Source organism: Typopeltis vanoorti, chromosome 2, assembly GCF_054136105.1.
Source record: "Typopeltis vanoorti isolate ZY-2024b chromosome 2, IOZ_Tvanoo_1.0, whole genome shotgun sequence".
Classification (NCBI taxonomy): Eukaryota; Metazoa; Arthropoda; class Arachnida; order Uropygi; family Thelyphonidae; genus Typopeltis; species Typopeltis vanoorti.
Genome location: NC_143550.1, coordinates 68,263,933 through 68,289,303, shown reverse-complemented (window position 1 = coordinate 68,289,303; position 25,371 = coordinate 68,263,933). Strand labels below are relative to the sequence as shown.

The 25,371-nt window shown below is 37.1% G+C and overlaps 1 protein-coding gene across 1 annotated transcript in view; it reads right to left on the bottom strand.

Moving 5' to 3' along the window:
- The window catches only part of insc (spindle orientation adaptor protein inscuteable), a 153,014-nt gene that overhangs the window by 50,531 nt on the left and 77,112 nt on the right, over positions 1 to 25,371 (bottom strand). The window contains exons 5-7 of the mRNA XM_090411722.1: positions 21,896 to 21,948; positions 21,667 to 21,778; positions 8,354 to 8,467 (exon numbers count right to left, since the gene is read on the bottom strand). Of these exons, the coding sequence (XP_090267848.1) occupies positions 8,354 to 8,467; positions 21,667 to 21,778; positions 21,896 to 21,948 (279 nt within the window). The remainder of the gene's footprint in view (positions 1 to 8,353; positions 8,468 to 21,666; positions 21,779 to 21,895; positions 21,949 to 25,371) is intronic.

The window sequence follows — 25,371 nt, the reverse complement described above, 5'->3', positions numbered from 1 at the left end:
GTATCATGGTGTAGCATTACCTTTATTTAATTCTGTTGTCACTTTATTATAAAATGTGAATAAATTACTAAGACAAAATCTACCCTTTACAAAGCCATGCTGCCCACTACAGAGTATTGCATCATTAACCACCCACTGTTGTATTTTATCTTTCACAAATACTTTAACAACCATTCCTGATATATTAATTGATATGTAATTTGATACTTCTGTCTTGCAGCCACCTGTATGTAATGGAACTATCTAACCCCCTTTCTGTTCCCTTGGAACCTTGCCAGAGCTGAGACTTAGACTGAACAATTTCATCAGGGTCAATGCCAATTCTCTTGCACATTCACATAGCACATAGCTAACATGCCATCCAGTCCCACTGCTGTATTCACGTTGATATTTTTTAATATGAGTCTTGCACTCGGTCAAGTTCCTAAGGAGTGGAAGGAGGGCAAGATTGTATCACTTCATAAAAGAGGTGATAGAACTCAAGCATCAAACTATAGGCCTATCTGTGTGTCAGGTGTTGTAGTTAATTGTTGGAGAAGCTTGTGAGAACTAGGATCCAGAAAGGTCCAGACTAGGTCCAAGAAAGATAATACCGTTATCTTTCTTGGACAGTGGATTTGCTAAAGGGAGGTCATGTTTTAGTAATCTGCTTACTTATTACAATAAGGTGACTGCTTCCATGGACAGTGGAGAAGGATACACAGTAATATACTTAGATTTTGCAAAGGCTTTTGATAGATTACCGCATGATAAGTTGACAAACTGGAGTGGATGGAGTTGGATATTAGATTGGTGCATGGATTGGAGACTGGCTATCTGATAGGTATCAACAAGTTGTGTATGGGGAACTATATCCAGGAAAAGGAAAGTTACTAGTGGTGTGCCTCAGGGGTCTGTTTTAGGGCCATTGCTGTTTAACTTGTATATTAATGATATTGGTGAAGATTGGATGGAGATATTCAGTTGTTTGCAGATGTGCAAAGTTGGGAAGAACCATGAAGAGTAGAGAAGATATTGTAGCCTTACAAGAAGACTTGAATAAATTGAGTGATCAGGAATGGGACGTGAGTTCAATGTTGCAAAATGTAAGGTTTTAAAATTTGGAAAACAAAAATGGGATGCAGAATTTATACTTGGTGAGGATATATATTGTCGGAGGTGGAGGAAATAAGAGATCGGGGGGGGGGGGGGGAATAAAGATCTGAAATTTAGGGGACGCATGGCCAGGATTGTGAAGAGACAACACAAAGGCTTCTGGGAATGATGCGGAGGACACTGACTTGTAGAAGTGGGGAGATTCTTGGTCCATTGTATAAGACTTTGATTAGGCCACACATGGACTATTGTGCCCAGATATGGTCACCTGGTTTTCAGAAAGATGAAGAGATGTTGGAGAGGGTCCAAAGGCAGCTGACTAAGGTAGTTTCTGGCTTCTGGAATGTCGAGTATGGCGAGAGATTGAGAAGATGCAACTTGCAGAGTCTGGTGGACAGGAGGAGGGGAGATATGATAGAGACCTACAAGTTATTAAGGGGGCTTTTCAGGATTATTAAGGAGGTTGATCATCCTCCTTAATAATAATAATAATAATAATATTTTTTAATATGCTGAACACCACTTGTTCATCTATTTCAATTTTGACATGCATCTTTGTCACCACCTGAATGATACACCTTTGCAAAATGATCACTGAACAACTCAACTATTTCTTTTGCTTCTGTCATCCTCCTACCATCAGCATTGATTAAAGTCATCCTACAATATTCATTTTTTTCCTCTTACTTGCTACATAATGAAATAACTCTTTTGGATTTACTGTATTTTTTGATAGATAACGCATGTGTCTATACAAAAAAGTCTGAATTCGTTAAAAAATGAACATACACAGTATACATTTGAAAGGTAAGAGAGGTAAATCAAATGTAATAACAAAACTAAAGGTAGAAGTATTACTTAATATTTATTGAACATTACACTATTCAAATCCAAAAAATTCTTCATCAGATTCAATATTGAAAGAATCAATTGCGTTAAAAAATTCGTTTGGTATTTCTTCAGCTTCCATTTCAGAAGATACATCATCATGTGCATAATCATTGTCACCGGACACCGCTGCATTCCCTTGTGCTTTAATGAAACTATTTCTTAAATTGTTAAAACACTTAAATTGTTTCTCTTCATAAATGAAGAGAAAACCCAAGATGGGTAGGCCTTGAAATCCTTTATATTATTTTTGCGTAATTCTTTTCGATTCCTGCAATGCACGGACAGTAGATATTCTGATACCTTTAGCTCTTTCACTAACAACCCACTCAAACAGTTTTTTTTTTTCCTATGGTTGGCCACAAGCACCTTCTAAACCTCATAGCACGTTTCCTCGTATGTAAACTTTTCAGGACTGTTTCAGCCTTTTGCTATTCACGAACACTACTTTCTCCAACAATCAATAATCTACCAGTTTCACGATTCCCTTTTTTCTTTGCTACTTCAATCTTAAACTGCACTGTTTAGGATTTTTTGGCACATGCACGTTATCTATACATCAAAAGGCATGTTGAAAATGTTGGGGGGTGCACGTTATACATTATGTGCGTGTTATCTATCAAAAAATATGCCACTTTAGTCTGCTTATCTAAGTTTTTCTCATAAACTGATTTGACCTTTCTTCCCAAACTAGCCACCCTTCTTACCTGCACTTTGAACTAATCATGAGTATGCTGATCACCTTCTTCTTGATATTTCCTCCACAGTGTTTTCTTTTTTTTTTTGCAACTCTTGCTTTATGTCTCTATTCATCCACTTAATCCCTACTTGGTTTATCCTCCTGACTTTCAATATGCAGTCTGATACTGCAACTCTCAAACAATCCTTAACCACTTCCCATGCACTACTTACATTCTTTCCTTGTAGCTCCTCAAGCATGGCACTACTCCAAGATGCCCCCTAAGTCTGTCATAATCACCAACTTTATAGTTTAACATCAACTCTTTCTTGACAGAGAATTCCATATGTTTAGCACCTTCGAAGAACAAGATTGTATGGTCACTCTCTCTCCACTTGGAGGCAGAATGTCTACTTGGTTATGGATATATATCTTCTGATGCTATTAGCAGATCCATCACATCGAACCACTGGTCACCCTCCATGATATGCTGTTTCAGGTAATTATTATTATTTTCCTGATTTCCATGGAGTCACAAGCCTCATCGTGGGAATTATCCCTTAGCAAATGTATAAATTCCACTTCCATCTTGCCATGTCCCCTTTCTTCCCTCCAATACAAATTCCCATAATAATTGTTCAGCCTGTACTCATTGTGCTAATCTGTTGAGACACGGCATCTACATTTTCCTGTTCTATAGCAGCAATCGACAATATATTTTGTCCTATTGGCCTCTATCTCACACTAGACAGCCTCAAATGAGCCATTTCTCCCAGACCAAAAATCTTCTTTAATTTCTAATTTTGTTGGTTGTTCTTCAGCTATCATCAACAATGCTCCACCTCCTGTCCTATTTACTCTATCCTCCCCAAAAATACAATACCTTTTACATTCTATCCCTATAATTATATCATTTTCTGTTAACCCAGATCTCAGTGATGCCTATAATTTTTGGCCAGTCAAGCTGACCAATGCCAAAAACTCTTCCCCCTTATTTCTGATACTTCTGGCATCTGTTTCAACATCCCCTTGGACCCACAATTATCCTTGTGTAATTGTCATTACCAACCCACTTGAAACTGAAACTTGTGTAATCACATTCAGCATTGCATAATCATTTCTGTACACACACTCGTTAATCCCAGAGGTGGCCAGACACATGCTTGTTTGCATCTCTCTCTCTCCTTAATATCTCTAGCTTCCTTGGTTTTTCCCATTTCCAAACTCACTAAACAACACTTTCTCCAAAGATCTAATACAAATGTAGTCCATTAAGCATATATAAGTCTTTTCGTCTATCAAATTCACTTCATACATCTATAAACTGCACATCATTCCTCCTGCACAATCTTCTCAGTGAAGATTGTGCAGGAGAAATTTTATTAGCAATCATGGCCCTTCTTCTCACCTCTGTCCTATCATACTAAGACAGCAAACTCAATCTTTACTTCCTTCAACAATGCTTTCCTATTTTCTCTCATTGTATATTTCTGACCTTTCAATTCATTTGTTCCTGCCAAAACACTTGCACTTCTTCCTTTTGCAATAAAACAGCTTCAAGGCAAATCACCTCTTACCATATCAGAAACTGAGCACCATATGCATACTGTGAATTTTCAGGAAAAACAATGACATCAGAAGAATACAAAACAACTTGGACACTAAAACGTCTCCTGTCCTGATTGCATTTTTCTAGTTGAGCTCCAATGTTGTGATCCAAAGCTAACACCTGGATTTTCTCTACAATTTTATAAATACCACTTATCTAGCATTTATCTCAATGCATGGAATCAAGCATATATCTATCCAGGCTGTTTAAAAAAAAAAGAGAGATACTGCTAACATCGCAATCCTCTTCAAAATAATAGAGAAAATGACTTAATCATCTTCTCAATTATTATTTTTATTATTATTATTATTCAGGTCTCCATGGAGCCAAAAGACTCTTAGCAGGAGGTCCCTCCTAGGAAACACAAAGTCTATCATACCACTCCTTAAACTCATTGACCATTCTCGCTCTCGCCACTCTATCAGGAAATGCATTCCATGGTTCAACCACCCCTCCATGCAAAGACACTACTCCTCATTCTCTTGCTCACAGCTTCCTTTCATAGCTTCCGGGGATGGCCCCCTTGTCATCACTCCTTCCCGCTGTTCAACCAAGTGAAAGAACTCCCCCAAGTGTCAACCCTGTAACCACTTCTCAACAGTTTAAAAGTCTCGATCATATCACCTCTCTTTCTTCTATCTACCAAACTCTTCAGTACACATTCCCTCAGCTGATTCAAATATTGGGGACCAAATCTGAGAACAATAGTCTAAGTGTGGTCTGATCAGGGTCATACAACAAAATGATAACTCTTATTTCTGCAGGTCAGCATCCTTCTCAGTATTGCAGCAATCCTCTGTGTTACCTTCACCACTTTGCAATATGTCTCCTGAATTTCAGGTTTCTATCAATCATCAACCTCAGATCTCTTGTTTCCCCTACTTCCTCCAGTACAACTCCTCCAATAGAGTATGAAGTGTCCCATTGATGTGTCTCAAGACCTTACATTTTGCTGCATTAAACTGACATCCCCATTCGTTTACCCATCTGTCTAGCTTATTCAAATCCTCTTGCAGGGCTACCACATCTGCACTATTACTAATAACCCTCCCAGCTTCACATCATCTGCAAATAACTGAATATCCTCCTGCATTCCACTGACAATGTCATTGATATAAATGTTAAACAATACAGGTCCCAGTACTGAGCACCGTGGGACCCTCACTTGTAACCTTGTGCCTCCTTGAAAATGCCCCACCATACACAACTGTCTGATACTTATCAGACAGCCAATCGTGAATCCAGTTGACCAACCTGACATCCAAACCCATGTGCTGTAACTTAAATATCAGCTTATCATGTGGCACCCTGTCAAATGCCTTCGCTAAGTCTAAGAAAATTGCAGTATATGCCTTTCCCTCATCTACTGCTCTTGTAATTTTATTATAAAAGGCTAGCATATTACTAAAACAAGAGCACCCCTTAACAAATCCATGTTGACTCTCACAGATAATATTACCCTCATCTGCTCAATGCTGTATACGGTCCCTCTAATTTCTCCAAGATCTTAACAACTACTGATGACACACAAACTGGCCTATAATTATACACTGCCAGTCTGCTACGGCCCTTATGCAATGCCACTATCTTACCTTCCATTCCCTGGGCACCTTTCCTGTAGCCAGACTGTCATTGAAAAGACAGGTCAAAGGAGCGTTCTTTAGCACATTCTCTCAAAACTCGTGGTGAAATATTACAATACAATACATTCAGAGTACTCATCATTTGGAACACACTCTCCTCCTGCACCTCTAAACCTCAAACCTGCCCTATCCCTCTAGAATTAAAATTTACTCCTCCAGGATGAAATACTCCAGTAAAGTGTTCATTGAACAATTCCACCATGTCGTCTGCATCAGTCACTCTATTTCCATTTCTATCCCACAATGTTATTCTTCCACAATCATTTTGCCTCCTGGCCACATAGCTAAAAAATTCCCTAGGATTTTCTTTGGATCTTTGGGCCAATCTCTTCTCATATTCCAGTTTTGCCTTCCTTACCATACTTATCATGCATCTACTCTTCACCTGTTTCCTTATATCTCTTCCATAGCCTCTTTTTCACATGCAGTTCCTTGTTTAATATTGTTTGTCATCCACTTTACCAAATTGTGTTTTTTTCACCTTCACTTGTGGAATACAGCATGGAATACAGCTTACTATTGCTACTAACAAATATTCCTTCACAATTTCCTAAGCACTAATGATATCCCAGCCTTCCAATTCCTCTCTCCATGAAACTTTCCCAAATTGATATCTAAGACTATGATAATCACCTGCCTTATAATTCTATATATATGTTCCCATCTCTTTGATACTCCCGCATGTCTATTCATCTTCCAAATTTTGAACTCTTCTACAATCTGGAGGTCCTCCACTTAATCATGACCTTCAGTATGGATTCTGCCAATCAAGATCTACAGCTGACCTCTCCTACATCACTTACCACTGGACATGTGCCATGAAAAGGTTTAGAGGGTTTAGAGAAACATGCTGTTGCTCTTGACATTTCTTTTTGATTGAAAGAAATGTCAATTGGCAACAAGGCCTGATCTAGACAGAAAAGTTCCTTTAGACAGAAAGAATAAGGATCTGTTGGGTAATCAGGTGACTAGAATGTCAAGGAAGGACAAACAGTTTATCAATGGTAAAACAAATCCTGGGACACTGCTAAAATTAGTAGCATGATAAATGCTACTAATTTATTTAAATTCTACTGTTATCACAGTTGGCAGCAGCTCCCAATAAAGAAATATCTTGCTGTTTGTGTAAACAATGGCTATAGTTCAGTATCATTGCAGACATCTACCAGTATACATAATCTGGCAGATTCTGTGGTTAGTGCTGTTTAAATCTGAACAATCTCATTTACATACCGTGTATATATATACAGGGTGTTCGGGATAAATTTGACATATTTATAATTAATTATATTTTTCCGTAAGTTACATGTATTAACACACACTTCTCTTCATTTAAAAGTTTGGACCCTTCTTCATTCATATACAAGATGTCAGAAAGGATGGATAGCTGGAACCCACCTGAATCATGGAAGAGAATAACTTGTATCATGATGATTCGTGCCCGCCATCAAAATAAGGATATTACGACTGCTGCCCAAAGCTCCCTGAATACAGTAAAAACAATCAGGCATGAACTAGAGACTTGCAATGGTGACTACGAGGATGTAGCAAGAAGAAAGATCCCTAGCAGACGATCTGATTGCGTTCGTACAGCAGAATTCCTCGCAAATCTGCAGGAACAGATGTTGAAGAACCCTGGCATTGGAATTCGGGCTTTGTTCGTGGAGTTGCTAACTGTAGTCAAGCCCTGGATAACAAGGGTAGCCAATGGTAGGCCGTATGTATGGCAGCAGGATTCGGCCCCTTGCCACACCTCTGGGAAAAGTCAAAAATGGTTGTCTGAAAATTTCTACGACTTCACCAGTCCAAATGTTTGGCCTCCAAACTCCCCAGACCTTAACCCCATGGATTATTTTGTATGGGGCGCAGTTGAAAAAGACACCAATCGCACTTCCAGTAATACAAAAGCCCAGTTAATGGATAAAATTAAAACAGTTTTTGCGGCCCTTCCCAGGGAGACTGTAGCATCAGCTTGTTCGAGGTTCCGAAGCAGAATTGAAGCTGTGATCGATGCTAATGGTGGTTATTTTGAGTAAATCTTGTTGATAGTATTGTAATTAACTCTGCCTGTAATGTTTTTTTGTCAATTCATTAAATTTAATAGATACAAAGAAGATTTTCTTTTTCCTTACGAAACTGTCAAATTTATCCCGAACACCCTGTATATATATATTAAAAAATGAGACATTTAAAATAAAATAGTGGTGACGGCTATAAATAAATTAAAAGCTTGATAAAGGTGAAGCACTGACAATAGTCAGTGATGATTTAGCACATCAAATCACTGGAGGAAGTAGATATAATATATATATATATATATATATATATATATATATATATATATATATATATAAAGCCTACATTGACAACAACTTTCAGTTTAACTGCCCTACCATTCATATTACTCATTATGTAAGAATTACAATTTATAATTTTTACCTTAACAAAGAGTTGACAAATTATATCTTCTGCTTGTCCCAGTAGTATTACAGCAAATATAGCCCTTTTCACACAGTAGCAGTTTTCACCTTCTTCTATTTTAGTCACTATAAGCTTGAAGTAAATATCAGAATTTCAGTTGCTTTAATCACATTTACATTATCTGTATTAGTATATTTTGTATTAAATAAATACAGAGATTTTAAACTCTAATAACATAGTAATTTCTGTATCAATAATAGCCAAATTGTGACTGATTAACTGAAACAGTAATCTATCATTTATCTGACCCTTCAAAAACAACAAACTTTCAGTTAACTGACCCTTGCATGTCAATAAAGGTTTGATACAATGATATAATTGATCATCCAACCCTTCAATTATCAGGACAGCAAACAGCCTTCCCAATGTGGTTGGATCACTGGTAGATTACCGTATTATAATGAATGCATGTATGTGGATGGTCAGCGTAAGAATGGAATAGCTAAAAATACATGGAGGTTGAGTCTGGGAAGCTATGCGGGACAAAATATGAGCAGACACACAAGCAGGTGAGAAATTACAGATAGGGGGCAGCATAAGTAGGACTGGCTACAGACCAATAAATGAATTTTTATGTTTATTTATGAATGCCAGGAGTGTCAGAAATAAGGGAGATAAAATTGTTGCATTAATTGAGTTTAAGTGCCTGAAAATAGTTGGAATAAGTGAAACATAGTTGGATGAGAATGATATCTTGATGGGAATAGAAATGGTGGGATATGATGTTTTTTTGGGAAGATAAGAAAGGCAAGAGGGGAGGGGAGTGCTGCTGATGATAGCAAGGGACTTAAGTTTGCACAAGATACAAGAAGAAAACAGCGGCAGTGGTTTTGAAGCAGTATGGCATGAAGTGAAGGATGATAGAAAGTGGGGTATTGCTACAGGCCAGGGAATGTAGAAGGTGGAAACAAAGAAATGTATAGGCAACTTAGCTTAGTATGCAAGAAAAGGGTGATCATTATGCATGATTTCAACCGTGGCAATAATGATTGGAATGAAGAGATAGGGAATAAGGAGAATGAATTTCTTGACTTCTTAAGGGACAACAATCTTAGACAATATGAAATGGAGGGCACACAAGAGTTAAGAGTCTTAGACCTGTTATATCCTCAGAGGACGTGATCATGAGTGTCTAATCTTCCAGTTAGAAAGCATTACCATGAAGTAATCACATGGGTTGCAGTCAGTCACATGAGAACTTCTATAAAGAAGGGACATATGTGTAACTACAATTGGTGATTATGAAAAGCTTAGGAGACAGCTGGGAGCTATTGTGTGGAAAGAGGAGTTGAGTGGGAAGGATACAGACACTGCATTGGCATTGATTAAGAACTATTTAACAGTAACAATGCTGAGTGTATTCCAAAGGTGAAAAGGCTAAACAAGATAAGAGTAAAATGAATAAATGAAGAGATTAAGCATGAAATATGAAAGAAGAAAACACTGTGTAGGTAACACAAGATGAATGTTGGTAATGATCAGATGCATGAGGAATACAAGGAGCAGACCAGAAAGTCGACTCGGTTGGTAAGGGCAGCAAAAGTGGAGTATGAGAAGAAATTAGCCAATCAAACTAAGAAAAATCCTAGTGAGTTCTTTTGACATGTGGCAAGTAGAAGGAAAAATGACTATGGGAGGATGATGCTAGTTGATGATAACAGCACACAACATGTGGAGGATATAGTTGAATTATTCAGTGATCAGTTTATTTCATCCTCTTGAAGACAACATCAGGAAAACTGGAGTGTAGAATGTATGGCAGAGGAGAGACTAATGATGAATGAGCAGGAAGTATATGGGAATCAAGTAAACTTGATGTTAATAAGACAATATGATTTGACAGTATATTGCCATGTGTCTTGAGGAAATGCTCTACAGAATTAATGGCACCTTTGGCACAGCTATTTAACATGAGCCTTGCAAGTCCCAAAGGAATGGAAGATAGGAAAAATTATTCAACTTCACAAATGGGGGATAAGACTACAAATTATAGGCCGATCTGTGTGTCTGTAGTTGTTGTTAAGGTATTAGAGAAGTTGGCAAGGACTAGGATTCAGAAATGGGTTGATAATAGCAGTATTCTTTATGATGGTCAGCATGGGTTTGTTAGGGGGGGGGTCATGTTTCAGCAATCTGCTTATCTATTACAACAAGGTGACAAACTCACTCAATAAAAGAAATGCACATATGGTGGTGTAGATTCAGAAATGGGTTGATAATAGTAGTATTCTTTATGATGGTCAGCATGACCTCCCCCTAACAAATGCTCATACTACAACATGGTGACAAACTCACTCGATAAAGGAGATGCATATATGGTGGTGTATTTGAATTTTTCAAAGACCTTTGATAGACTGCCACATGACAAGCTAGTAGCTAAACTGAAACAGATGGGATTAGATAACAGACTAGTAAGTTGGATAGCTGATTAGCTGTTGGACAGATATCAGTATGTTATATATGGAGGAGTGGTATTCCAAAAGAGAAAGGCCACTAGTGGAATGCTATGGGGGTCTATTTTTGGATCATTATTGTTTAACTTGCACATTAATAACACTGTAATTGGCTTAACTGGAGATGTGCAGCTGTTTTCTGATGATGCAAAGTTGGGAAGGGCTATGAGAATTACAGCAGGCATTGTGCTTTGCAGGAGGATCTGAATAGACTATGCCAGTGTCCAAATGATTAGAGCTATCAGGTTAATGTTGCAAAGTGCAAGGTCATAAAATTTGATAGGTAAAGTTGGGATGCAGAGCAGAGCATACAATTAATGGAGATATTTTGAAGGAGCTGGAGGAGATGAAAGATCTGGGAGTGATCATGCACAAAGACTTGAAGTTTAGGGGTTATGTTGCTAAAATTTAAGAACATCACAATGGATTATGGCAATAACAAGGAGGATATTGACATACAGAAGCAAAGAGCTTATGGTTCCCTTGTATAATGCTTTGATCAGGCCACATATGGACTACTGTGCATAGATTTAGCAACCTAGTTTCACAGGAGGATGTATTGGAGAAGGTCCAGAGAAGGTTTACGAAGTTAGTGTCAGGGATATGGAATATCAGATAAGGTGAGAGTGAGGGAATGCAACTTACAGAGCCTTGTGAATAGAAGAGGGGGATAGGATATGAGACATAAGTTGGTGAGAGAGTGTTACCAAATTAATGTGGAGAAGGTATTTAGTAGAGTAGAGGGCAGCAAGAGTAGAACTAGAGGCCATCCATGGAAGCTGTATAAGGAGGGTGCGAGCAGGGGAGTGAGAAATAGGTTTTTTGTGTGGAGAGTGATTGGTGAGTGGAATGCATTGCCTGAAAGTGTAATGAGTACAGAAACTGCAAATGGGTTCAATGACCTTTTGGCATGAGACAGTACAGACTTCCTACAATGAGTCCTTTGACTCCATGGAAGTCAGATAATAATAATAATAATTAATGGACATCCAAGGAGACAGTAAACTCATTGTGAATATTGGTTACACAATTATATTCATACGTGGGTGGTCTGAAAAGTTCTCGGCCTAGCAATAAAAAAACGAATTTATAATTTCCAAATTATTTTTATTTTTCAACATAATCTCCCTTAAGGCTAATACATTTATTCTAGCAATGCTCTAGCATCATTATCCCATCCTTGTAGTGGTTCTCAGTAAGATCTGCAAAATACCCCTCTACAGCTGTAATCACCTCTTGATTCAAAGTAAAATGCTGACCAGCGAGGAAGAGTTTTAGTTTTGGGAAGAGACAGAAGTCAGAGGAGACCAAATCTGGGGAATAGGGTTGATGCAATAAAGAGAGGGCATGATGCAGAAAAGATGATCGTTATGGTGGGCACAAATGAGCTGAGTGGTAGTATAAATCAGGTAGCAAAAGATTTAAGAACATTGTTAGATACCGTGAAGAAGAAAAGTGTCAAAGGGAGGGGATAGTGTATGTGTGCTGCCTCGTTTTGACAATTATGAATTAAGTAGACGAGAGATGATAATGAATGATATGATTGCAAGAATGTGCAAAAAAAAAGAAGTCTGGAATTTGTTGATGTCTGAAGTGTGTTTGAAGGCAAAAGACAGCTCTATGCAAGAGATGGGTTGCATCTGAACATGGAAGGTCATAAGCGATTGAAGAAGTTGCTGTTTTCTGAACAAGTTGAAATAATTGGGCAGAGAAACTGAAAAGGTTGAATGTAAGAGGGAGAAACTTATGCAGTGATTGTATATTTGTTGATCCTTATTTGCGGAATAAACTGCAGAATAGAGTGGATAAAAATCGGCATGGGACTACTGAAATTAGTGACATGTATATCAGTTCTAAAGCTGGTACAAGAACTAAAGGAAATCTGCAATTTTTGTATACTAATGCAAGAAGCATTCAAAATAAGAGGGAAGAATTTTTGGCATTAGTCAGTGCAATCTCACCAAAAGTTGTAGGCATTAGTGAAACTTGGCTCTCAGCAGAAGATGTGGTTACTGGAATTGAATATGGTGGGTACAGTATTTTCAGGGAGGATAGAGAAGATAGAACCAGGGGAGGAGTACTGTTGATGATAGCTGATAAGTTGCAGCCAAAGAAAGTAGTATATCAAGAGGATAGACGTGTGAATGATAGTTCATTTGAGGAAGTTTGGTGTGAAATAGTGACCAACACAACCAAATATACAGTTGGTTGCTGCTATAGGCCAGGAGGTACAGGGGTGATATTGAATTCATGCATCAGCAAATTAGTGCAATGAGTGCAGGGTTAGTGATTATTATGGGGAATTTTAATTATGGTGATTATTATTATTATTATTCGCGACACCTCCAAGGAGTCCGAAGACTCATTGCGGGAGGGCACCTATTATACAACTGTCTCCAGCACTACACTGAACCTCTACCAGTCATCTCCATCAATGCCATCTACCGACCACCACCACAACTAGTATTTTTCATCTGTAAATTGCATGTGTCTGAAGAGCTGATTTGTCTGTATGTGGGATGAAAAACCCGAGTTTCCGGGAGAAAAAATCCTGCTACCTCCATATGAGATCGGCTAACTCACCTTCGATTGAAAAAGTCCACATAAAGATTCCTCCCATCGCGACGAGAATCGAACTTAGACCTATTGCAATCAAAGTGATATCAATTGGAAGGAGGAAATATCATGTGGCAAAAAGGAAATGGAATTCATACATCTTCTAAGAAATAATTACTTGAAATAGCACATAACTGAAGGGACATGTGGTGTGAGAGTGTTGGACCTGGTCATTGGTTCAGAGGACATATGCATAAGTAAGGTGTCCTCTTTACCTCCAATTGGTGAGAGCAGTCATGTGGTATTGACTTCGGAGGTTGCAAACTTTGTGAATTTCTCTGTTAAGAAGGGATATATACAGAACTACAGGTTGGGTAATTATAACAAGCTTCGGAGTGAGTTTACAGCCATCCCATGGCAGAACATATTGCAGGGGAAAGATGGTAGCAGTGCATGGGATAAAATCAGGATATCTGAAGAAGGCAATATCAGAATGTAACCCCATGGTCAGGAAGACAAACGAGGTAGGCTTTAGATGGATGAGTAGTAGTATCAAGCTTGATCTGAAAAAAAAAAAAAATGTTATGAAGAATTTACAAGGTGAAAGGCAATCAGTACACCCATTAGCAGTACCAGGCTCAAGCTAGGAAGGTTACCAGCATAGTAAGAAAAGCTAAATCAGATTATGAGAAGACCTTAACCAAGGAAATCAAGGGTAATCCCAAAGAGTTCTTCCACTATGTGGCAAGTAAAAGGAAGAATGACTTTGGAAGGATAACTTTAGTGGGTACTGATGGTATTGAGGTGACAATTCAGATGTAATAGTAAAGTTACGGAGTGATCAATTTTCAAAAGTCTATCACAAGTGAGGATATCTCTGTAGCAATAACTAAGGTGAGAATTGAAGTTAATAAATCAGAGGTACTTAGTATATTGCAGAATTTAAATGCAAACTCTGCTGTAGGTTTAGATGAAATATCAGCTTGGGTATTGCATGAATGTGCAAAGGAATTGTCAAAGCCTCTTACTTGGTTATTTAACTTAAGTTTGAACTCTGGTATGCCCCTAGGAAGTGGAAGGAAGGCAAATTAGTTCCTTTGCATAAAGGTGGCTCTAAAACTGTGGTAGTTAATTACAGACCAATCACCATCTCGAGAATGGTGGTAAAGTACTGGAAAAGTTGGTTAAAGATAGAATTCAAGAAATGGGTGGATCAGAATATGATACTCTATAGGGGCCAACATAGTTTTGTTAAAGGTCGATCCTGCCTTAGCAATTTATTAACTTTCTATAATAAAATGACATCTGAGTTGGACAAAGGAAATGGCTACACAGTGATACTTCTGGATTTTGCTAAGGGTTTTGACAGGATACCCCCATGTATCCTGTCATTACAGAGGTTGTGTATACTGTTGCACAAATTGGAGCGGATGGAGATGGATACTAAACTGGTGAGATGGATAAGAGAATGGCTCAGGGAGAGATACCAGAAAGTGGTGTATGGAAGAACAGAGTCCAGGATGAAGTAGGTGACCAGTAGTGTGCCTCAGGGCTCTGTGCTTGGGCTGTTATTGTTTAATTTGTACATAAATGATATAGGAAATGGCTTAAAGGGAGATATTCAGTTGTTTGCTGATTATGCAAGGTTGGGTAGAGCAATAAAAAATCAGGCTGATGTTGAGAGTTTGCAGGATGATTTAAATAAGCTGGCAAAATGGGCAAAAGGTAATGGATGTCAGTTCAATGTGGAAAAGTGGAAAGTTATGCATTTTGGGATTAAAAGATTACCAGCTATGTACTACATTGATGGAATGGAACTTCAAGAGATTGATGAGGCTAGGGACTTGGGAGTGTTGGTGGATAGGGAGATGAAGTTCAGAGGACACATTGCTAAGGTGTCCAAGATTGCACATAGGATTATTTGGTTATTGAAGAACACACTAACATCCAGAGATAAAGAGGTTATTATTCCCCTTTATAAGGCACTGATACTTCCATATTTGGATTACTGTTCTCAAATCTGGTCATCTGGATTAATTGGAGATCAGGAGGTTGTAGAGAGGGTTCACAGGAGAGTGACTAAGTTGGTGAGTGATGAAAAAATGCTCTCTACATTGATAGATTGAGAGCTTGTGGATTACAGAGGTTGGTTGATAGGTGGAGAAGAGGGAATATGATAGAAACATTTAAATTACTAAAAGGTTTTATAAGATTGATGCAGGGAAAATATTTCAGCTGTGTGATAGTGATGGAAGAACAAGAGGTCATCCCTGGAAATTAAGGAAAAGTGTGGTTAACAAGGTTAACCACATTTTTGTTAACAAGGGTGTGAGAATGAGGTTTTTTGCCTGAAGGGTGGGGAATGAGTGGAATGCATTGCCTGACTCAGTTGTGAGTTCTTCATATGTAAATGAATTGAAGAAGAGATATGATAGATATTGTTTTGATAGTTTGGGTCTCCCGCGATGAATTTACTGACTCTATGGAGATACCGTAATAAAATAATAATAATAATAATAATGTTCCAACAATTCATAGTGTAGATCCCTTAATTTTCCCATTGCCAAAACATCTTTGTGGGCAGGTGCATTGCCCTGATGAAAGATTTTTTTTTTTTTTCTACAAACCGGGTCTTTCCTCAAGAATTTTTTTTCATCTAGTCTTGTTGAAAGATCGGAATAATATTCCCCAGTTATTGTTTTACTGTTTTTCAAGATAATTAATAAACCAAATGCCTTTAGCATTCCAAAACACTGATGCCATGACCTTGTCTTCTTTGGCACTGAACAACCGGCTTCTGTCCACTGTTTTGACTGCTGTTTGAATTCTGATGTGTACTGGTGAATCCAAATCTCATCCATCATAATAAATTGACATACAAAACAGTTTTATTCTTGTTAAAATGCTCCAAGCACTGTTCATGCGATTTTCATGCAAGTGCCTTTTGATCTGCACGGCACCCATCTTGCGTAAAGCTTTTTCGTTTGCAATTATTCATGCAAAATATATTCTACATGTTCTTTGAAATGCTTATAGTCTCAGCAATTTCATGCACTTTGACTCGCCGGTAATCCAATACCATATCGTGCACTGATCAATGATTTCTGGTGTTGTTACACTTTTTGGGTGTGCTTCACTTGGATCATCTTCAAGGCTGGTACGGCCATGTTTAAACTTTCTAACTTTCTCCTCTCATTCATCCTTCTTTGTTTCCGTACTTTCGGTCCAACATACGTCCAACTTTCACTATCATTCTTCTCACTTTCACTTTTCATTTATCTTTCTTTGTTTCCGTACTTTCAGACTAACATGCGTCCACGTCCAACTTTCACTATCATTCTTCTCACTTTTACTCTCATTCATCTTTCTTTGTTTCAGTACTTTCAGTCCAACATGCGTCCAACTTTAGCCATCATTCATTCTTTTTTCGCTATCATTTATTCTTTCGATTTTTTTCACTTGCGATTTCTGCGTCACGCCATTTCTACTTTCATTCGTTCTCTCAATTTTGTTTCTTTCCACCACTCTTGCCTCACTTTCGTCCCTTTTAACATCCGTTATGGTTTTCAAATCGCTCTTTTTCTTTTTTCCTGATTTTTTAACATTTTTTCGCCTCTCTTTCAAACATGCGCTCATGACACAATCATTACTAACACTTTCTGTCATCAATTTCATATTTGCATTCATCAGTTCCTCATTCAGGTCACACTTTGCACACACACCCTTCTTCCATCCGGGCTAAACATCCACAAATCATTTATGTAATCGAAGGAATACATATAACAGACCTCACATTTAACGAAACGACTGAAATCTAAATTAAAATCATGGAATGACAATGCTGCCGCCATTTTTTTTTTTTTCCCCTGCAGGTTACTAGGTCTAATAATAACGATTTCGTAATTAAGTTTAGGCAAGAAAAATCCCCCACACTAATAAATAATACCGGTAGCGCACGTTTACAGCCGCTCTTACTTAAACAATTACGCATATATTATTAATTATTCCTAGAATAACTTATCTGAATCAGGAGCTCTTCTTAGGTACATCCACAGCTTCTTAATATCCCATGCATTATCATATCCACTCTTTTTTCTCCTATCAACCAACTTCTGCAATCCACACACTCAATCTATCCTCATTGGGAACATTCCAGACCATTCCCCATCTTGGTCATTTGCCTCTGAATCTTTTCCACTGCTTCCTCATGCCCATAAACCCAGAGCACAGTAATCCAAATGTGGATGTATCAAGGCCTTATAAAGAGGAATAACAACTTCCTTATCTCTACTTGTTAATGTGTTCTTTAATAGCCAAGTAATCTTATGGGCTTACTTAGCAACCTTAGCAACATGATCTCTAAACTTTAACTCCCTGCCTACCACCACCCCTAAATCTCTAGCTTCATCTATTTCTTGGATTACAGTGCCATTAATGTGATACACAGCTTGTAATCTGTTTATCCCAAAATGCATAACTTTACATTTTTCCACATTAAACTGACACCCTATTTAAATCATCCTACAAGTTCTTCACATTGCCTTGATTAACTATTACTCTGCCTAATTTTGCATCATCACCAAACAACTGAATATTTCCTTTCAGGTTATTTCCTATATCTTTTATGTACAAATTAAACGGCAATGGTCCCAGCACTGAAACCTTGTGTTACCCCACTAGTCACCTGTTTTTGCTTAGATTCTGCTCCTCCATATACCACTTTTTGATATCTGTCCAGCAGCCGCCCTCTTATCCACTTAACCAGTTCATATCCATCGTCATTTGTTCTAATTTGCATAACAGAGTTCCACATGGTATTCTGTCAAATGCCTTTGCATATCACCAATCCACTTCTATCTCTGCTGTCTTTTTATTTCATATTTTCCTTGAGGAAAATATGGCAGAAGCTTTTGAGTTTCTGATACTGTCCAAGTAATTTTTCTCATATTCTCTTGCTGATCTTTTAACTAACTTATCTTTCTCTCTATAAATTTTCTAACAAATTTCTTCAATTCTATGAGATTAATTAAAAATTAATCTCAGAGAATTAAAGAAAGTGTTAATCTTTGATTAACACTTTCAAACAGTGTTTTTATTTTATGTTTCTTCTGTGAGTTTCCAGTTCAGTAATATTCTGTTGGTCTTTTCCTTTTTTAATATGTTTGTATAAAACTGTCCCTTGACACTTCATTGTCTCTAAATTTTCCCATCTCTTTTCTATCATTTTCTGGGAATTTTATCATCCACAGAAAAACTTTCCTTTATTTCATTCATTTTTAATTTAGATATGTCATATCTTTCCTTTACGAGTTAATTTTCCTATTCCTACATTGCTTAATTTAGGTTTAACTGTCACTAAATATGATAAGATCTTAAATCAGCTCCTTGCCTTGCCCCTGATTGCCATGTGGTTAGTGTAGCCTTTATTTTTTTATCATCAGTTTATCCAGGTCATTTTTGAAATTTCACTATATTTAAATAAGGTTATTCAAAGATTATTTATTTCACAAAAAGAGGTACAGTAAATCATCATTCTCATTTCTTTGGCTACACATTGCATTACCTACTGTTCTCTCATCTTTACTATTTCTCATCTGCATTTATATCTTCCATAAGAATAATCATGTCATGTTTTGTCATTTGTTCTATAAATTGCTGTAATTTTTCATAATAAACCTATTTTCTTCAATATCCTTCTTGTTTATTGGTGCAATAATTTGGATTACAGTTCTTTATTTATTATTATTATTATTATTATTCAGGCCTCCATGGAGTCAAAAGACTCATCACGGGAGGTCCTTCCTAGGAAATACAAAGTCTATCAAGACTGATTGTGGGAGGTCCCTCTTAGGAAACACAAAGTCTATCATACCACTCCTTAAACTCATTGACCATTCTCGCTCTCACCACTCTATCAGGCAATGCATTCCATGGTTCAATCACCCTCCATGCAAAGAAACCACTCCTCACCCTCTTGCTCACAGTTTCCATTAGCATTTAAAAAACAGTATTTTATCTTCAAAGTGCAAAAGGATAACTACCCAAAAAATTTCTGAGTTCAGTGCTTAACTTCTATTCAAACATCAAGATTCACACATCTTGTTTAAGCAGAAGTGAAACATCATCATCATAACACTAAATGCAGATATAGATCATAATGGTCTGTTCCAGTCTCATTATCCATCTAATATCCTTTTTTGAGGTCTACCTTGTCTTCTTTTTCCAATTGGCTTATATTTTAGTATTTGTTTAGGATGTCGGATGTTGGCCATTCGGTTTACATGTTCGATTCATTTTTGTTTATAATTGTTTCGTTTTGCTTCTACTGATTTTGTTTTTAGTTCTTTTAAAATGTCTTCATTCCTTTTTTGATCTAATAATGTATTTTGCAGTTCTTCTCATAAATCTCATGAAACAGAAAGTTCAAATACTGCAAGTGTCAATGTTCTCACCAATAGCCACAATCCACTGTGTTGTCCTCACAAATATAGCAATGCAAATCCAAATTTCAGGTCCTTTTCCATTCCTTACTCCCAAATCTCTTATCTCCTCCACTCCCTTCAATACATCCTCACCATTTATATACACAGCATCCCATTTTTGAATCTAAATTGCAAAACCTTACATTTTGTAGCTCCTTTTGTGGATTCATTCAAATCCTCCTGGAGAGCTACATCTGTTTTACTCTCTGCTGCTGTGATCTGTAAACAACTGCATAAGTAAACCTCACCCAAAATTCATTAATGAAACTATGACAAGCTGGTCATGTGTAGAAAGGCTCTGTTCTATCACTTACCCTCTTTTTCATATACATAAACAACCTACATTCAATCACCACTAATCCTATTCACAGCTTTGCTGACGATAGTACATTCCATGTACATTTATCTCCAGTCTCTCCTGGTATAAACAAATCACATCACATCACATCAATAGCTTCCCCAGCCTCTAAAAAACCAGAAAGTCCTTTTTGCTCATCAGGCCATTTTACATCCAATCAGCTACTAATTGTATACAAATCGCAAATCCATCTATTCTTAGAATACTATTAATATTATTATTACCCCAAGATCTCATGGAGTCAAAGACTCATCTGGTAGGTCCTTTTATCACACACACTCATCATACTGTGTCTTAAACACACTCAAACTCCTTGAAGACACCACACTCTCAGGCAAGGCATTCCAATCATTTACAACTCTGCACGAAAAAAACCTGCCTCTCACACCCTCTTTATACAGTTTCCAGGGATGACCTCTGGTTCTCCCCTGATCTCCCACTATTTTCTGTAGAACTTCTCCAGCATTGATCCTATAACAATCCCTTGCCAACTTGTAGGTCTCTATCATATCTCCCCCTCTTCCTCCTGTCCACCAGACTCTGTAAATTACATCTTCTCAATCTTTCCTCACACTCGACATTCCAGAGGTCAGAAACTACCTTAGTCAGTCGCCTTTGGACCCTTTCCAACATCTCTTCATCCTTCTGAAACTGTTCACAAATTTGGAGTGGTGCATATAAAACCTCTCTAAAAATTCTTCTTGCTGTCCAGAGGAGAGCAATTTGGCTCATAGATGATCCCTTTCTTACAAACTCACTTCAACCTCTATCTCACAGATAGAATATTCAGCTCAATGTCTTTTCTACAAATACTTCTACAGTCATTGCTCCAGTGAACTGGAAAACACCATTCCTCTGCTTTCTGTTGTGCCTGTTAAAACAAGAGCAGAAGCAGCAGCAGCAGCTGCCCAACATTCCTTTTAAGTTCAATAGCAAACATATCAAACTTGATTCTTCTTTTCATCATTTATTCCATTTACATCTGTCTTCTGAAACAGCCTTGTAATCTGTTTCCCAACAACTTCCAATTCTTCAAGAAAAATAGCAATATAAATATCCTTTCTTAATCCTTACCTGTACCCCCACACATGGCACTAATGTTCTATACGTTCTTATACCTCTCATGTGTGGGATAAAAAAATTTTAATAATACATATATTGTAAATATATCTGTGACTCAAATAAATTCAGTACTATCATTCAATAGTGTGGTTATTTACCCACCAAAAAAGTCATACTTTGTTTTAATACAAGAGTTGTATTAAAAGCCTTGATTAAAAACCTATTAATGTACATTATGATTGCTATTTTTATCATGCAGAATAGCAGTGTATGCTACTGTTTTACTTTTACTATCATTACTCCAACTAACTGATCTGCCATAATATGGCAGCATTTTATATTAAAAAGTAGTCCACTTACTCTTAATTCCTTTAGCATCAATGAATCTATCAAATTGCGTAGAGATTGTGATAAACTCTTCATTGTTGATACCGTTTTGTTTTTTTGGCTATCTAAAGGTTTTTCTTCATGGCTAAAAACAATGAATAAATGTAACTTAAAATATCATTACCAATAAGTCAAACAGGAAAACAAATCAGAAGAAAAACTTAATAACTTCACGTGACATTAATACCATGATATAACATACCTGTTCACGGCATGCATAAGATATGCATATGCATCTGTCAGCTGCCCTTCAGTCTGTAATGTTAACACATAACAAATTTCAGAATTTAAAAAAATTAATAATTATCATTCATTCAAATAATCAAAAACATTAAATGTAGTCTACTCTCACTAGAGAAAATTGTTATAACAAAATAGCCAAATTCTGAGAAGTCCTACAGGCACAATGCTCTATGAATTTATTTTAGAAAGCAAACTATTCCTATTTTTTGTCTGCATTCACAATAGGGTTGACTGTAGTAATGAATTACCAATTACAAAGAAAATTTTAATAAAAAGACTTATTGATGACCTTGCTAGTTAAACTTATTTATTTACTATTATTACCCCTGGCCTTTATCTGTTGGATCATCAAGAGAGAGAGAGAGATCCACTCCCAACTGTCACATTATCTATCATATGTTTCCCCTTAAATTCATTCACCATCTGTATATTATTATTATTATTACCACCCCAAGACCTCATGGAGTCAAAGACTCATCTGGGAGGTCCTTTTATCACACACACACAGCTCATCATACCGTGTTTTAAACACATTGAAACTCTTTGCAGACACCACATTCTCAGGCAAGGCATTCCAATCATTCACAACTCTGCACGAAAAAAACCTGCCTCTCACTCCCCTACTCACATCCTCTTTATACAGTTTCCAGGGATGACCTGTGGCTCTCCCCTGATCTCCCACTCCCACTATTCTCTGTAAAACTACTCCAGCATTGATCCTATAACAACTCCTTACCAACTTGTAGGTTTTTATCATATCTCTCCCTCTTCCTCCTATCCACCAGACTCTGCAAATTACATCTTCTCGATCTTTCCTCATACTCGACATTCCAGAGGTCAGAAACTACCTTAGTCAGTCTCCTTTGGACCCTTTCCAACATCTCTTCATCCTTCTGAAAACCCGGTGACTAAATCTGGGCACAATAGTCCATGTGTGGCCTAATCAAAGCCTTATACAACGGAACAAGAATCTCTCTACTTCCACACGTCAGTGTCCTCCGCATCATCTTCACAATTTTGATGATGTGTCCCCTAAATTTTAGATCCTTATCCACTATCACCCCCAGATCTCTTATTTCCTCTACTTCCAACAATATATTGTCACCAATCTCTAAGGTAAAATATTCCATTCATTTACCATTCTTCTTAAAAATAAATAAATAAATAAACTAAAATACAAACATATTTATTACTGACCATTACAAAAAACAAACTACATTAGAGCCTACCAGTTTTGCCAGCAAACTGTCTTGCTTTTTCAAGGCATTTACGGAGACATAAAAATTAGTAAATGCAAATTGAAAGGAAAATAAAAAACATTGTAAACCAACTAGTAGCTAAGGTTACACGTTCGCATGACAGAGAGGACTTGTTGTTCCTATTCATTATCACACATGTGTGTTTGTTGTAAACGTGTAATGTGATTACTGGCTAGCTGTAGTTCAGATTGATTTAGAGAGAGGATCAGGTTTTTCCACGAACTGTTTAGGATTGCACCCTGATTTCTGTTGAGGTTTTCACCGGTTATTAACACTATTGTGGCTTCCTTGAATAAACAATGTCTGTAGTCATCATCCAGATATGGCATGGAGCTGTTTTGCCACTCTATCGTGTGGTTAGATGTACAGAAATGATGTGCTAAGCCAGAAGAGATACTTCTGTTGTGGTTTACATCACCAACATGTTCTTTTTGTCTGATTTCTAAACTCCGTGAAGTTTGTCCGATGTAGGCAAGACCACAGGAGCAAGGAATGTAATATACTCCTGGATATTTGTAGAAAGGCACCTTATCTTTTGGGGACCCTAAAACTTGTCTGATGCTGGTGGTTGGTTTTTTTTTTTTTTTTTTTTTTTTTGTAATGGTCAGTAATAAATATGTTTGTATTTTAATTATATAAATGACTGTTGAGTTTAAATAAAATAAACTACTTATATTCTTGCTGATGTCTTTGTATACTTTCCAAAAAAAGGCTCTTTTACCTTTTTTTGGAAAAAAACAAAACCATTAGTTTCTCTCTCTCTCTCTCTCTCTGATAAGCTCATCCCAACAACTTATATTTATCAATCAGATCATCTACTTTCTCCTTCTTTTTACTAGGCTCTGCTCACATTCTCTCAAAAGTTTCTCACAAATAGCATTCCATTTGTTATTACAACAAAGAAAGAATAAAAGGCATTTCAACAAGTTCTTCATGTAAAGCATCTCTGTAGCTCAGTCGGTACAGACATTCATGAAGTGAGGAACCTTTATCTGGTCTCTTTTGACTAAAGGTGAGTTAGCTGGTCTCATACAGAAATAGAGGGTTTTTTTAACCCAGAAACTCAGCTTTTTCATCCCTCAGAACAGGCAAACTGGCCCCATGAACATACATGGATCTACAATCATAACTTGCGACAATGTAGAGACACAGGCTCCTCGCCACATTATCCTTATACCCGTAGTCAACCGTGGATGAACGTGGATGAATGGAGACAACACATAATGATTCATATAAAAACAACTTCAATATTAAAGAATTTCATAGACTTGTGCTACTTAATAGAACTGACAACTTTAATTAAATAACTAATTAAATTAAACAATAAACTGACCTCTATCTGTTGAGTCATCAAGAGAGAGATCCACCCCCAAATGCCATATTATCTATCATGTATCTCCCTTAAATTCATTCATCATCATATATATATATATATAAAATGGATATTCTGAAAAAACGATAAAGAAATTTCTTCTGGATCCTCCTAGGTAGTGTACTACGGAAACTACTAATTTTAAAGGTAGCATCTCCATCCCATACATTAGTTCAGTCTCCAATAAATTGGCTAAAGTCCTTAAAAAATACAACATCAGGAAGTTTTTCACTACACTACCTAAAATCCGTTCTCTTATAAGCCATCCGAAGCCTATTCATCACACCTAAAATATCCAGGTGTATACAAATTATGGTGTGACTGTAATATTCCTTACTTTGGACAGACTAACAAATCTATTGAACTATGTATAGAGACCATAAGAGAGACATCTCCTATAAAAGATCACATGCACCGGCGCTATCCAGTCATGTTCTTTTCTCAAACAATCCTCACGATGATCTACAAAGTCACTCAGTTTGCTGGGATAAATCCAAAAACATTTTTTGCTGCAGTGATGAGTTTGAAAGGAAAATCGTGGAATACAAGGAAATCCTCCTTAATCCTGAACATTTGAACAGCAAAATAAGTTACAACATCCCTGATAGCCATATTGCAGTTGTTCAATACTGGCATTCTCGAGAACTTACAAGCATGCACGCAACAGACAATGGCGTGTTGGATAGAACAACTTGAAAAATACAACGTTTTTTATGTTAATTATGTATTGCATTTTTGCCTGTAATTTTCAGTTTTTTGTAACTTAAATTTTTATTATTGTGTTCTACCTTTAGTGGATACCTG